Below are 13,452 nucleotides of genomic sequence, written 5' to 3'. Positions count from 1 at the left end.
CCTATTCACTGAAGATATTTAGACAAGGAAAGCTTATCACATTTCAACACATAGACTTGCAGAAGGCTTAACAGGAGTAATGTAGAACATACATCTAAATGGTGTAAAGAAGGGGAAACAAAGGTTTGTGGTTTGAACCAAGTGCTGATGAACATAATTACTGTCATTATCAGTAAAAATATTTAAATAAAATAAAAACAACTTTTCCATAGAGATAATTATAATGCTTTTATTTAGCAAATGTACTGAAGAATTGTTTTTCTGTAAAGACATACAGGTATGCCCCAATTCCATAGAGCTTCCATTCTCTCAAATAGCTCTGAATTTTTGAAATTAGTTTAATGAACAGAGGGAATATATGTGGAGATGTCAAACTTATTTTTGTCATAGACCACATGATTCCATTAACCACTAATCCCCAAATAATTGACCTGGGGCCACCAAGAGCTTGCAGAACCCTTGCTGGTACTTTATAGAGAACAGGCTGTTCACAAAATTTTAACTGTCCTCTTTCTAGCCATGTGAAAAGAAAAAAGGCATTAAATACTTCCTTAATACATATTTTTCCATACTGGCAGCTGCTGAGGTTACCGCAGGATTGCTTTGGTTCTTTGTATTTTTAAAATTACATATGGAAGGACATTGATTTAGGATATTATTTCCCTACTAAGACATGCTTCAAACTATAGAAAACTTTCTTGAAACCGTGCCTTGTAAAATGGAGAACAGACCCTGCAGAATTCAGCATTCTACAGCCTACACTTGGCTAAAACAGAAATGTGGCTTTTTTTCCTGAGAATTGCATTCTGTTCTACTTTGAATTAACCCCATATTTGCCTTCTACTGCTTACTAGTGATGTGCCTCTCACTTGGCAAGCACTGACATGACTGTCATTTCCCCACTGAGCCAGACTGTAAAGCATGGTAGAGATGACACAATATAAGGGTCTGCAATAATGATACAGGGGTGTCCCATACTGAGCCATTCTTTGGTTTGGCAGAGAGAAATGAAGTCTACTGCTAAGATCTGCCTCGTATACATACGTTTGAATGTCCTCATCTTAGGAGAATGTCCAGAGACATCCCTAGCAGCCTGAAATGAAAACTCACTACATGGAAATCAAATTCTGTATAAAAAAAGACCTTAGAAACAAACCTACCAAGAGGGCTCTTCTCACCAAAAAATTAATTACAACTTTACATTACTGAACTCTGATGGACAAAGCATAACATTCCCTCAGATGTGAGGCCCAACTCAAAACACGAAGGAGGAGTACTTATTAAGTACTGAGTTTTCGGAGATATTCATTGCTTGCCCTATTCTTTAATCCCTTCTGGTCTGAAAACAATCTTTCCCCAGCTGTTTTTGGAATGTTTCAGGAAAAAAAAAAAAAAAAAAAAAAAAAAAAGACTATATAAACTTTGGCCCTATTAGGGTTAATGCTTTTGCATAGACATATATGACCATAAACTGGTCAACTAGTAGAGGTCTTCTGCTAACATTGTGACTGAGAACAGGAAGAATACAGCCACAATAATATACAGCTGTCTACTAAAAGTATTGCATACAGACATCTTTGGCCATGCAGTCTCTTGGCCTTCTGGAAATATGTGAGCTGCATTGCTAACATGACAAAAAAAATAGCAATGTTGAGAATCAGGAAGAGGCGAGTATAAGAAGCTGATATTGATGGGGCACTACTTCGAGCAGTCGTCACCATCTGTGCCAGCCCTGATCGGCCTTTGATTGACAACCCAGTTTTGTGCTTCACGTAAGTGATATCTGCAAAATCCAGAAGATCTTTCATTTCCTCATCTTCATCTACAGGCAACTCTTTTTGTGCTTGAGTCTGTGCCTTTTGTCGCACTTTTCTTTCATTTACCTCAATTTGTGCAAAAATGTCAGGAACAGCATCAACAAATTTGTAGCCTTTGGCTACCTTTCTGTTTTTCTTTGCTCTGCCACGCTGCTGCTGCTGCTGCCTTTGTGAGATTGCAAATATCCTGTCAATGGCCTCCTCTGTCTGTCTCTTATCTGAAAACCTCAGCAGGCGCTCAGCAGTCTTCCTAAAGCTGGCCGTGTTGCGTACACGAGACAGGATCTGCTTCTCAAGCTGCTGGAAAACAGGCTTAAAGTGTTGCAGGTTCCTCTCCACGATCCCTATGTAGTCCTTCACTTCTGGCACTGTGGAGGTCCTAATGGCAGAGGCTCGGTCAAAGACAATTTTCTGGCGGTCTGCAATAACCTGTGCAAAGGCGGAGCGGGAGCCGTCCTCGACGGGCCACAGGTACACGGCGTAGGCGTGCTCACCAGTGGTCACAAAGACCTCCAGCTGCGGGGAATCTCCATGGACAGTGAAGCTCTGCACGTCCACAGAGGGCCCAATGAAAAGGTAAATGGCCCTCGTGACGGGGTGCCGCAGCAGGGTCGTTACATTCACGTAGTTCGTTCCATTGTAGGGGTAGCCCCGGGGATACATCCGTGAGGCAATGGTGGCTTTCTCACTGTGGCCAGTGTCGTCCATCCAGTACATCTTATATATCCCATCACGGTGCCTAATAAAGGCCCCATGGACATCATCAACAACTGTTTCTTCAAAAGGCACATCCACATTGTGGAAGAAACTGGTTGCTGCCTCCAGAGGACTGTCATCTTCTAGGTGGATTTGGTCCACTAGCAAGAGAAGCTGGGGATGGAGAAGTATGAGGTTTCGCTGTAATTTTCTCAGCTTCAGTTTAGGATTGTATGCACCCACTCCTTCTCCCCTGATAAAAACCACCCCGCTTCTCTCTGTGGCGGCAACCACTCGTCCCTGACAGTCGCCAGCCAAGTCATGTTTATATTTAAGCCACTTTGAGGAACAGTCTTCTGTAATCTGCCCTTCCCATGGGGAGAAGCAGCTCTTAGACACAGCAGGGGAAAACATCAACACATTATTAAAAAAAGTATATTTTGGCCCATACAGAGCTTCTGTTATGAAAGGTACGCCATTGGGAGCAAAAGTAAAGGAGTTCTGGTCTGGGTGCTCATGGCCAGCATTGAAGTTCCTCCACCCCTTGATCCACTCTTTGTACTTGTTCTTATGAACAATATCATATATTGCACGTCCTCCCAGCTTTCCTGACTTGAAGGAAAGGAAAGGCCTGTTGATTTCAGCTGGCAAAGCACTTCCATAAGTTACCACTCCCCAGTCCTCAAAATAATGCAGCTTAGGAACCCCATAGTCTGGTGGAGGTACAGAGCGCAAACTTGCATCATACCTGTGAAAAAAGGTGACAAAAATGCAGTTAAAAATCACTTGGCTGATTCCATTGTCAGCACTTGTACACAACTCAAAATCCATCCAATATTTACATCAAGGAGCAAGCCAAAAATATAAAGCCCACAGTTATGCTTCCTAATCATATAGATGTAATTAGTAATCATCACATTAATTCCTACACAAATTTGTTGTGTGTTTTTTACAGAATAACAGCTGAAAGCATCTGCTCTTCATTTGGAGCAAGCAGTCTTTCTGCAGTTCAAAAAGAAGAGTACCACTAATTTCAAACTACCCATGTTTTGTCTTATATAGTCATAAAACTACTCTGTAACACAGATGTTTAAAAAAGGCAGATTAGATCAAGCTGCAGACACTGCCTATTCTGCACTAGACATCAGCATTTGTGCCTATTTACTGACTACTTAACAAAGAGAAGCAGAGTATCAGTTTCCCCAAAAGGATGATTACAGAAGTCTGTAGTCTTCAAACAGAATAGGCAATAAATTAAAAATTAATGAAAAGGCACTCTAAAGGATAAATGTTTATTATTTATATCAGTTAATGTATGTTAGTGTCTTTCTCGAAACTAGGCTGAAGAAAAATTTTCATGGTTTTTCTTTTATAAATTGTAAGATATAAGACATTTTGTTTAAAAAGAAGCCTTTATTCCAGAAAAGGTTACAATGACTACAATTTTATCTATGGGAGTTAAAACAACAAAAATCCAAAACAAAACTTAACCTTCTGGCATTGTTTTTAAGCAACCAAAATACACAAAACCATATTAAGCCCAGTAATATTTCTGTTAGACGGTTCCGGAATCAGATTTATTCTTACAGCTAACCAGGAGCTTCTGGCAGGCCCTAGAAAGTCCCAGAATTTCCATGAAGAGACAGGAGAAAACAGTGATGGGATGAAGTTGTAGAGGAGAGATTCTGTATTTTGCAAGTAACAAGATGAAGGCTGCCTGGAACCTAACAAACATGCACTCTAATGTGCACATCATAAATGCAAACTAACAGATATTCAATAAGATTTTTCTTGCAAGAGAGAGAGAGAGCTACACTGACTCTTCAAAAATATTCTTGTTATCTCCCCAAACCAAGGGAATTCATATGTGGATTTAAGCTTCTTAAGTCTTTTAATTTCTTACTTTTAGAAGATTGACATAGAAGTTAGCATAGCTGGAAATTGCATGGAAAAATATCCATCTAGCATGGCATTTTTTCCAAGCATATCTTGCAAATTAGTGTGCAAATCCAGTTAACAGTAGCCTTACTGCTTGGATTATTCAGCTTTTAAAAGAAAATTTATACTATTTCACAGAACTTTTGAAAGAAAACTATGTTTTAAATATTTGCCTAATTAATTATAAAAGAACACAACAGGATTAAACCCCATTATAATAGACCAAATTAAACAAAGACTATATACAGGAAAATTTTCGGTTCCTTTGGAATGGTCTATATTCTATGAAAGCAATAGAGAGTGGAAAGAAACCATAAAAGCAGACGTAGATCAAGACCAGGGTGCTCCCTGTGGCAACCTGTATGGTGTATCTGTGCTAAGTGAAGAAGTTCTTCTGTGCCTCATGACCCTGGGTGGCACATGGACAGCCTGATCCTGGCTTCTACGGTGCACATCTAAAGATAATGAACTATCACTAACAGCAAACAGCTGCCAGGTTCCTTTTGAGCCCACTCATTCCCTTTCATACCAGAGAAATTCAGTGTGGAGAGTGCACCACCTCTGCCCTTTGGATGGTGTGCCTGGGCCCTCCACCACTCGGTTCCTTCTGATCTGCTCTGCCAACCAGTTCCCACTGCCATTGCGCATGACAAATTTGTCGAGAAACACCAGCTGACTCTCTGGCCCGTAGAACCAGTTATAGTTGGAATCTGCGATGGCCACAGTCCTCTGGAACCCTTGGGAAAAAGTGAAAAGGAATGTAAGAAAGAACAAATAAGCACACAAAGATGCTTTTGAAGAGCATGATGGTGAAGCCAAGCAGTGCAAACAGAAGCAGCTTTTTCAGATGTTTATAGACCTGCTTGTAAATGAGCCGTAAATAGGTTACACAGGAGCACCTTTCTTCTTTGGCTTTGGGCTACAGACAGCCAAAGTACTACACAAAATGTAAGATGCAATCCACTTCCTCTCCTCATTTAAATCTGGCAAAGGTAACTTTCCCTTTACAGCTTTTATTTTTTTAATGCGAATCTATACTCTCCAAAGGAATAAACCAGAGGTGTCCCCAAAGAACAAAATAATCAGCTTCACCTTGAAACCATCATTGTGAGTTCATTTTGCTCTTAGGAACCTCTTCCCAAAGGATGCCTGAGGTCTCACACGGAGTCAGCACAATTCCTTATGCGCCTTTGCTGGCACACCAAAGCTGCATTCAGCCCCCCTTACATACATGGATAGATCTGGGGTTCCAAGAGAGTAACCAAAGATTTTTTAACTAGGAATTTGAGCAATATCAGTTCCTAATGAAGTGTCCTGCAAATAAGCAACACAAGGGGTAACAGCTTTAGACTGAAAGAGGGTAGACCTAGTTTACATATAAGGAAGAGGTTCTTTCCTGTGGGGATAGTGAGGCACTTGAACAGGTTGTGAAGCTGTGGATGCTCCATTCCTGGCAGTGTTCAAGGCCAGGTTGGATAGGGCTTTGAGCAACCTGGGCTAGTGGAAGGTGTCCCTCATTAGTAGGCAGTGATAAACAAGGATGTTACTGTTTTGATGACTGATGAAGGTAAAATCCAAGGAAATGGTTATTTTGAAAAAAATCCAAGTAGAGTGTTGTTTTAAAATGGCCTGTTTCAAGTATAAAATTTATTGCTGCTTCAAAAATAGAGATTCCTCTTCATTCACCCAAAGGACCTACCTGGCAGGACAGTCCTGTACATAAATGCAAAGTGCTGCTTGAGCCAGGGGTGGCTGAAGTGATTGATGTCAAAATGCCTTTGGACAAGAAACATGTACTGAAACAGTGATCTGGTTGTGTAGCTGCCATATGCCACCCCTTCATAGAGGGAGCCATCTGTGACCTCCTGCAGCAGGACTACTGACTTCTCCATGATTGCCAACACTTGCTTGGTCCACAAGTAAGCTTCCTGAAGGTAGCCTGAAAGAAAAAGTCATTGGCAAAACTAATTACAACACAACAGTTCATAGATGGTGCCATCTGTACCCCCACAGTGGGATCCTTCACAGCAAGGAATCTGCAACCCTAAAGGGGTTAAATACAACATACTGCTAACCCCTTGGTTAAAGGGGTCTATAATACAACCTACTGCTGCAGCATCCCTGTACTTCTAGGGTGAAAAATAAAATACCGTATTTAAACACAGCAAAGCAAGGTCACATAAGCATGGGATAATCTGTCAAACACCTTTCCCAATAATGAGGGACTGTGCTGTTTTACACCTTAAAAGGAAATTTCCTTAATGTGGTCAGGACATGCAAAAAGGGAAGAGGCAAAACCAAGACTATTGCATTTCTAATTAAAGCTCTATGAAAACAAACCAATGGCCCCACTAGAGGGCTCCAACAATGCAACAATTCTGATCAGTCATTTTTCACTGGCAGGATCACCAGCATGATAAGGAGATCCTCAGAGACTAAAAAAGTAAAAAAGTTCACATCTGAGCTGCAGTTAACTGATATTCTACTAACTCATGCTCTATTTTAAGACCTGCTCTGTTCTACTTATATTTTCAGTTTGTTGTACAACCTAAAGGGTTATCCAAATAAAAGCTATTTTGGAAGAGCTTTGCATGAGTCATTGCAAAAGTAGATTCCTCAATTCCAGAATAAAATTAATCTTCCAAGTAGATAAATTCTCAGCCTCCACATATAGAAGCCCTAAGCAGTTTTAGTTTTTCTAAAGAAAAGCATTTCAGAGATTTTACTATTTTGGTCTGCTCTACACAAATCAAGACCCTGGAAGAGGTCACAAGAAACCTCCTCAGTGCCAGTCTGCTCTCACTAAGCACAAGCATGAGGGCCTCAGCACAGCATTTATGTATTGCAGAAGTCAGCACATGGAACCCAGCAGAGGAAAGGCTTCGTGCCTGCTCTTATTTTCTTTCGGATTGAGTAGCAAGAGAGGTAGGACTAAACAGAGATCAACTGCCTCATGCTTCTACATGGCAACTTCGTGTTCTCCCAGCTCAAGGTGTCTGGGCACAGATTTAACCACACTTAATTCCACCCTGTAGCAAAGCCCAGCTGGCACATTACACCCCACAATGTGGTGAAGCAGTGCAGGCTGAATGAAGCACATGTGCCAGGCTAAGGGAGTAGGAGCTACATTCAATCCTGTTACTCAGAGTGTTTAATCTCATTGCCACCAACACTGTATTTATGCTCAGCGGCGCGATGAGTAATTCAGGCATCCTACTAGTCAAGGCTGCCAAATCCTGCTCAGTTAACAGAGAGAAAAAAAATAGCAGTGTCTAAGCAAAACAGATAACGTGAGTCTAACATGGTATTTTGAACACCTGGCTGAAGAGAAAACTGTGATTGGGAAGGCCTGAGCAACAGGGGCAGTGGACTACTTACTTCCACTTCACTCACAGCTATTAACACACTCTTTCATTACTCTTGATGGAGTTGGCAGCACGGTGGTCTATCAGAATAAAATCCTGAAGGTTTCCACTCCTGTTTTCCCTTGTGACATAAAAGGGAAGCTAGTTTTTGACTGCAGCAAGAATGTTATTTGCCATGGTTCAGTACAGTGCCTTTACCACTGTCATGCATTAAGTTCTGTTTACTTAGTGTATATCGATGCTGTAACTCTATACTTGTAGCACACTAGAAGAATAATATATTGAAATGAAAAAAGACTCAACACTCTGTCAGGCTACATGACAAACCAGAACAAATCTCACCTAAATTTAGCAGTATATAAACCATGTATCTATATCAATATCAAGGCCTTACTCAAGTTTCTATTTTGAATACCTGCATGTGTCTAAGTGCAAAGACTTCACCATATGCATGTGCCTAGAATCAATTTCAATTAGTTTCATTTTTCATTCCTATAGCAACATTTACATTCTTTTAAATTGGCTATTTAGTCTCTACAAGCTTCAATAGCTGAATTGTGTTTAAACTTACTAGCTGGAATTTAAACCTTCTGTGAGAAAGGTCTACACTGGGATACATTATTTGCAATTGTTAGGTATCTGATAGAGAAGCATAATATGTTCACCCCTTTTTTTCCTCCCTTTTTTTTTCTCCTTCAGATTATTTTCTTTCATATTGGAATTAGAGGGTTTTTTTAATTTTATACCAACAGAAAAACCACATTTAAGTTGCTATTTTTTAAAAAATAAAGTTGTTCTATATCAAAACCTAAAATTTTAATTTAGAGATGTGCAGTCTGTTTTGACCTATTTTCATTTGAAATATTACTACTATTTTCAAATTGCTCAAGAATTCATGAATTTCCTGCTTTTCTCCTTCCTCCTCCCCCCAAACACCATCACTTTAGTGAAACATTCAATTTGTGGAAGGCAAGACAGGAGGATAGGGAATAACTTCCACACATGCTCTTGATGCTTTTCAACATATACACATCAGTCAGTGTGTTTGTTTTGACAGGCACTTAGCAAAAAACGACCCTCCAAACACAGTAGGTGCCACAGTTTTTTGTCACACTTCTTTCGGCATTTGAAAGCTCCAGTGATGTGCAGATGTGCCTGTGCTTGGCAGGGCTGAGCAGCTTGGCAACACCATCAGCATCTAGAAACTAGATTTTCCTGGACTGGCAGCATGTAAGTAGTTCCATTGGGAACAATGTTTTCAAAATACTTCCAGCACATATAAAATAATCACCTGATGAAATACTGATTCATTCTTATAAAAGCAGAAGCTGGGTCCACGACTTTCATCTCTCAGCTGAAGTACCTCTGGGGTTTAAAGTCAGGATTGCTTACCTGATCTCTCTCTCTGACTCTGACTTGCATTCTCCAGGAGGACAGGGATACCCCCCGATAGATCAGGCAAAAGCTACTGGCCAGGGTATTCACTTTGGAAATGGGAAGGATGGTTTTATGTCCCCAAAGCAAAGAAGAGGAGGACACCAGGCACAAAAGTTGTTTGTGCAGTGCAATGGCAGAGTTCAGAGGGAAGAAAGTACAGCCCTGCTTATCTCCACAGAAAAGGCTTTTGGGAAGACGGGTCCTAAGCTGTGGCATTTGGGTAGATAAAGTTACACTTTTGCAGCTCTCCCAGGTGACAGGACAGAAGTCTTGGATGAAACTCCAGGTTATCCTGTTGTCTGGCTCCCAGGTCAGAGCACTGGGTGTTTCTGACTGCTGACTTTCACAATGCTTTGTGTAAGGAGACCAAGTGCATCGTTCTACATTGACAATCTACACTGAAAGACACTGCCCGTGAATCAGGGCTGGATATGTTGTACACAAGGAGATTTTTAACTCCTACAAACTGTGAGGTGAGAATTTCAGAATCACTTAGAAAACTGAATTTATATACACACACATCATGCCTTGTACATCTGCCCACAGACTTTTGTTCTACTCAGTAAATTAAATTTTACTAAGCAGCAAAAGAGCAAATCCAATACTGGAGTACACTCAGAGGCATTTTTATCAAATCCTGAACTTTGCTGCATAAGTGGCTGATTTGAGTTGACACACATTCCTATGGCTTAGCACATACCTTGATTCATCAGAACCAGGCTTCCAGCCAGCAGGGCCACACAGTTGGTAGGCTGGTGGTTGTGAAGGTACTGGAAGCCCCATCCACGTCTGTATGATGTTTCGTACATATATCCTGAGGCATTGGCAATCACTTCAAGAAATCTCTCCTGTTGAATCTTGCTAAGGTAGCTGTACAAGAAGTCATATGCAGTGGCAAAACCAACCAAGGAGTGAGCAAGAGGGACCTCATCCCAGGGGGCATCCTTCACTAGCCTGTCAATAAAGAAAGATGGCAATTAATTGAGTTTCACCTACTTAGTTTCCCTCCTTACTGTACTGTGATATGTATATGACCTAAAGTCTCCAAAGTTAGACAATTCCTGTTGAATTTTTACACAGCTACTTACCAAGTCTTGAGACCTTTCTTTCCTATCCTAAGTATGGACAATATTAGTCTTCAAAGCTCATGAACTTTATTAGAAAGATTAAGTTGCTAAATATGAGAAAAATGTTTGAAATATTCTGGGTTTTGCTAGGAGAGAGATAGGCAGAATACTGATTGTACAGAAATGGAATCTATTCATCTGAAGAAAGATTCATATAATTTTTGTGATAAAGTAATATGCCATGGTTTATACTCCTCCAACATCCTGTAACAAATCTTTTTTCCTTTCCAAAGGAGTCAGTTGATGATAAATGGTGCCTGTGGGACTAAAGCTGTCTTTAAAGTAAGTATAATAAAGTAACTCACTATACTGTTTCTTCATGTCCCAAATGCATTCAAGGACATAAGTAGGGAAGATGAAACTTTGACTACAGTTCAAACTAACATACTTAATAAACACTGGGGTTTTTTAAATGCTAAAATAGAAAAGAGGTAAAACGCTGTCAATACTCAAAATTATTTTCTAGGAACTACTGGCTTGTATCCAATGGTTACACTGAACTTAGCAAAATAGTAAATTTATACCAAGAAAACTCATAATATAGGTAGTATGGAAGACTTATTCCTCTTAAATCAAGCATCCATTGTGTATCAAAGACTTTAGTATTGCAGTACTTACAGTACTTCCAGGCCATGGTCCTACAGAAAAGAAAATGTGTAGGAATACATAGTGAAAATAAGCTTTTATAACCTGAAAAATCATCAGTTGCTTTCATGCTTGTTCTCCTCTTTCACTTTTTTTCCATATATTTTTTATTACAGAAATGAATTTAAATTGTTGAGATGAGTGTTCTACTACAATCAGCAGAAATGAATTTAAATTATTGAGTTGAGTGCTCTACTACAATCAGCAGAAATGGTGCTGTGCTCCTGAAGGCACACACATTCCAGCTTCAACTATTCTATGACTCTAAAAATATGATTTCATCTTCGTTTGTGTAAGCAGCACTGTGAACAGATGAGGAAAAATCCCCAAAGAGTAAGATGAAACCAAAAAAAATCTGCTACAGAAGCATTTATTAGCATTCCAAATGCATTAATAAACTGTGTAGAAACTATGACTATCAGCCTAAGGCACTGCAATGATGGTAAAAGACATCATGTGCAAGTGAGAAAAAATTACTTTTAATTTTTATTTCAGCATATTTTTAACATCATTGGAAGGACTCAAATTTGGCACATTCATATTTCCATGTAAGGAAACTCTCTGTATGCTTTTTGATTAGCTGAATTTCCAATAGTTTTAACTGTTCACCTTCTCTCAGCTTTGATCCCATCTTCCGCTTCCAGTGAAGTTAAACATTCTTTTTTCCTTCCTTTAAATGAAATATTTGTCTCACAGATTTAAATTAAATACATCAATCTGAGTTATATGGTTATTTGTCAATCTCAATTAATTCTCTATTTCTGCTTTTCCATCTTTCCTTATAATTGAAAAAGCCCTTAAAATGTTGTGGGTCCTATACATAAAACTAAAGTTCCATTCTATGCCAATTATATGCAACACTCTGGCACCACAATTCCTGTCAGGAATCTTTTGACACAGAAACATTCCTTTGATCAGCTATATAATGAATTCTAATTTCCAAAGTATTTTTAGTTTCACTAAACCTTTGCATATTCAGAAATCAGAGTTCAAATGGGTACAGGAAACTTCACTTTAAAGGCATCTGCTTGGAACAATTACAAAGAGTTTGAGGCTAAGCTATACATTAGGGTGGAAGAAAAGTACAATGAAAGAATTTGAGCTAATTTAAAATATTTAGTTCAAAGTTCAGTATCCTTTTAACAACACACAAGCTCCTAGTTAGATTCTGCTTAAACCTATTCTGCTTAAACCTGATCTTTACCCGACTTAACTAAAAATGGGATTTGCCAGTGGAACTGATTTATTGTAACTTTCACTGTTGAGGTGTATGCTAACTTTATGTTTAGTTTCTAACAGAATACTGCATCAAATTCTACAGTGTAAGAGCATATATAAGTCTCCGTGGCACTGCTTCTGACAAAATAGAAAGCAAAATAGGAGGTGCTAAATTGAGAAGTTATAACTGCATTTAGGCTCCCAATCTCTTAAAAAAAAGCAACCAACCAACCAACCAACCAAAAAAAAAAAAACCCAAACCCCACAGCCTTTCAGTGTAAAAACCCTTATGTTAGGCACCCTAATCACACATACTGACATAGTTACCCAGCTTGGGTTAGACAAGAAACTTTGTCATAACTTCCCTCAAATTGCACTTCTGTACAGTTAAGTCTTGTATAAAATTTCACAGAGGAGATTCATACAAGTAATAGAGAAAAATTAAAGATGACGATTTAAAGATCTCAATTTCTAAACACACAAACCCACAGTCAACATCTGTTCTTAAGGTGAAGCTCTTTTGAGGAAACAACTCTTTAGTTGCTATAAATCACTGCACCCCCCCTCAACTTAGTTTCAAGGGAACCAAGCAATGTACACCAAACATGTGGAAAATGATTCACAAGAAGAATGGTCAAGTAGCAAGCATTACATGGTTTTTGTATCTAAATCATGTTCTCATTTTTCAAATGCATCTCCCAGTGTCAGACTTGGTAAATAGCCTAGCTGATAAACTGTGGGAAAGCACAGACCCACAGGCATGCACTGAATGTACATGAAAAAAGTGTTTTCAGGGCTAACAATTAACTATTAAGAAAAAGTGGTATGTATTTATACAAAGATAGGTAAAAACAAGCCAACACTTTGCCCTGTACAACAAGCTACTTTCTAAGCCACTCAAGACTAAAAGTTAACATCAGAGAGTATGAACTTCAGCTTCACAATTAACTGTGTCTGATGACAGCAAGTAACCTCTACCTCAAGGCTGTATTAGCCTTGTCAGCCTTTAAAGGCATCAGATGGTACAAAAACAAATACAAAAAATCCAAAGCAATAAAAGTATCTATAATGCATTCTTTAATATAGAACAACTACTTAGTTGCAGACACATGCACTTTGAGCAAGGCAAGTGTTCCAAAAATTCTAAAACATATTTTAAATTCTAAAACATAAAGGCACCCCTCTACAACACCTTTTTACACTTATATA

At 39.2% G+C, this 13,452-nt stretch overlaps 1 protein-coding gene across 7 annotated transcripts in view; it reads right to left on the bottom strand.

Moving 5' to 3' along the window:
• Positions 1 to 209: 209 nt before the first annotated feature.
• DSE (dermatan sulfate epimerase) overlaps positions 210 to 13,452 on the bottom strand; it is a 37,488-nt gene continuing 24,245 nt past the window's right edge. For 5 of the 7 annotated variants that reach the window (XM_048298439.1, XM_048298437.1, XM_048298440.1 and 2 more), the window contains 4 exons: positions 9,954 to 10,207; positions 6,151 to 6,390; positions 4,981 to 5,188; positions 210 to 3,261 (listed from right to left, as the gene is read on the bottom strand). In XM_048298439.1, the coding sequence (XP_048154396.1) occupies positions 1,497 to 3,261; positions 4,981 to 5,188; positions 6,151 to 6,390; positions 9,954 to 10,207 (2,467 nt within the window). In that variant the 3' untranslated portion in view covers positions 210 to 1,496. Of the gene's footprint in view, positions 3,262 to 4,980; positions 5,189 to 6,150; positions 6,391 to 9,953; positions 10,208 to 13,452 lie in introns of those variants that run through there. The other 2 variants (XM_048298442.1, XM_048298444.1) reach the window with 2 other exon arrangements.

Source organism: Corvus hawaiiensis, chromosome 3, assembly GCF_020740725.1.
Source record: "Corvus hawaiiensis isolate bCorHaw1 chromosome 3, bCorHaw1.pri.cur, whole genome shotgun sequence".
Classification (NCBI taxonomy): domain Eukaryota; kingdom Metazoa; phylum Chordata; class Aves; order Passeriformes; family Corvidae; genus Corvus; species Corvus hawaiiensis.
The sequence above is the reverse complement of the archived record's forward strand: the minus strand, read 5'-3'. Positions and strand labels throughout refer to the sequence as shown.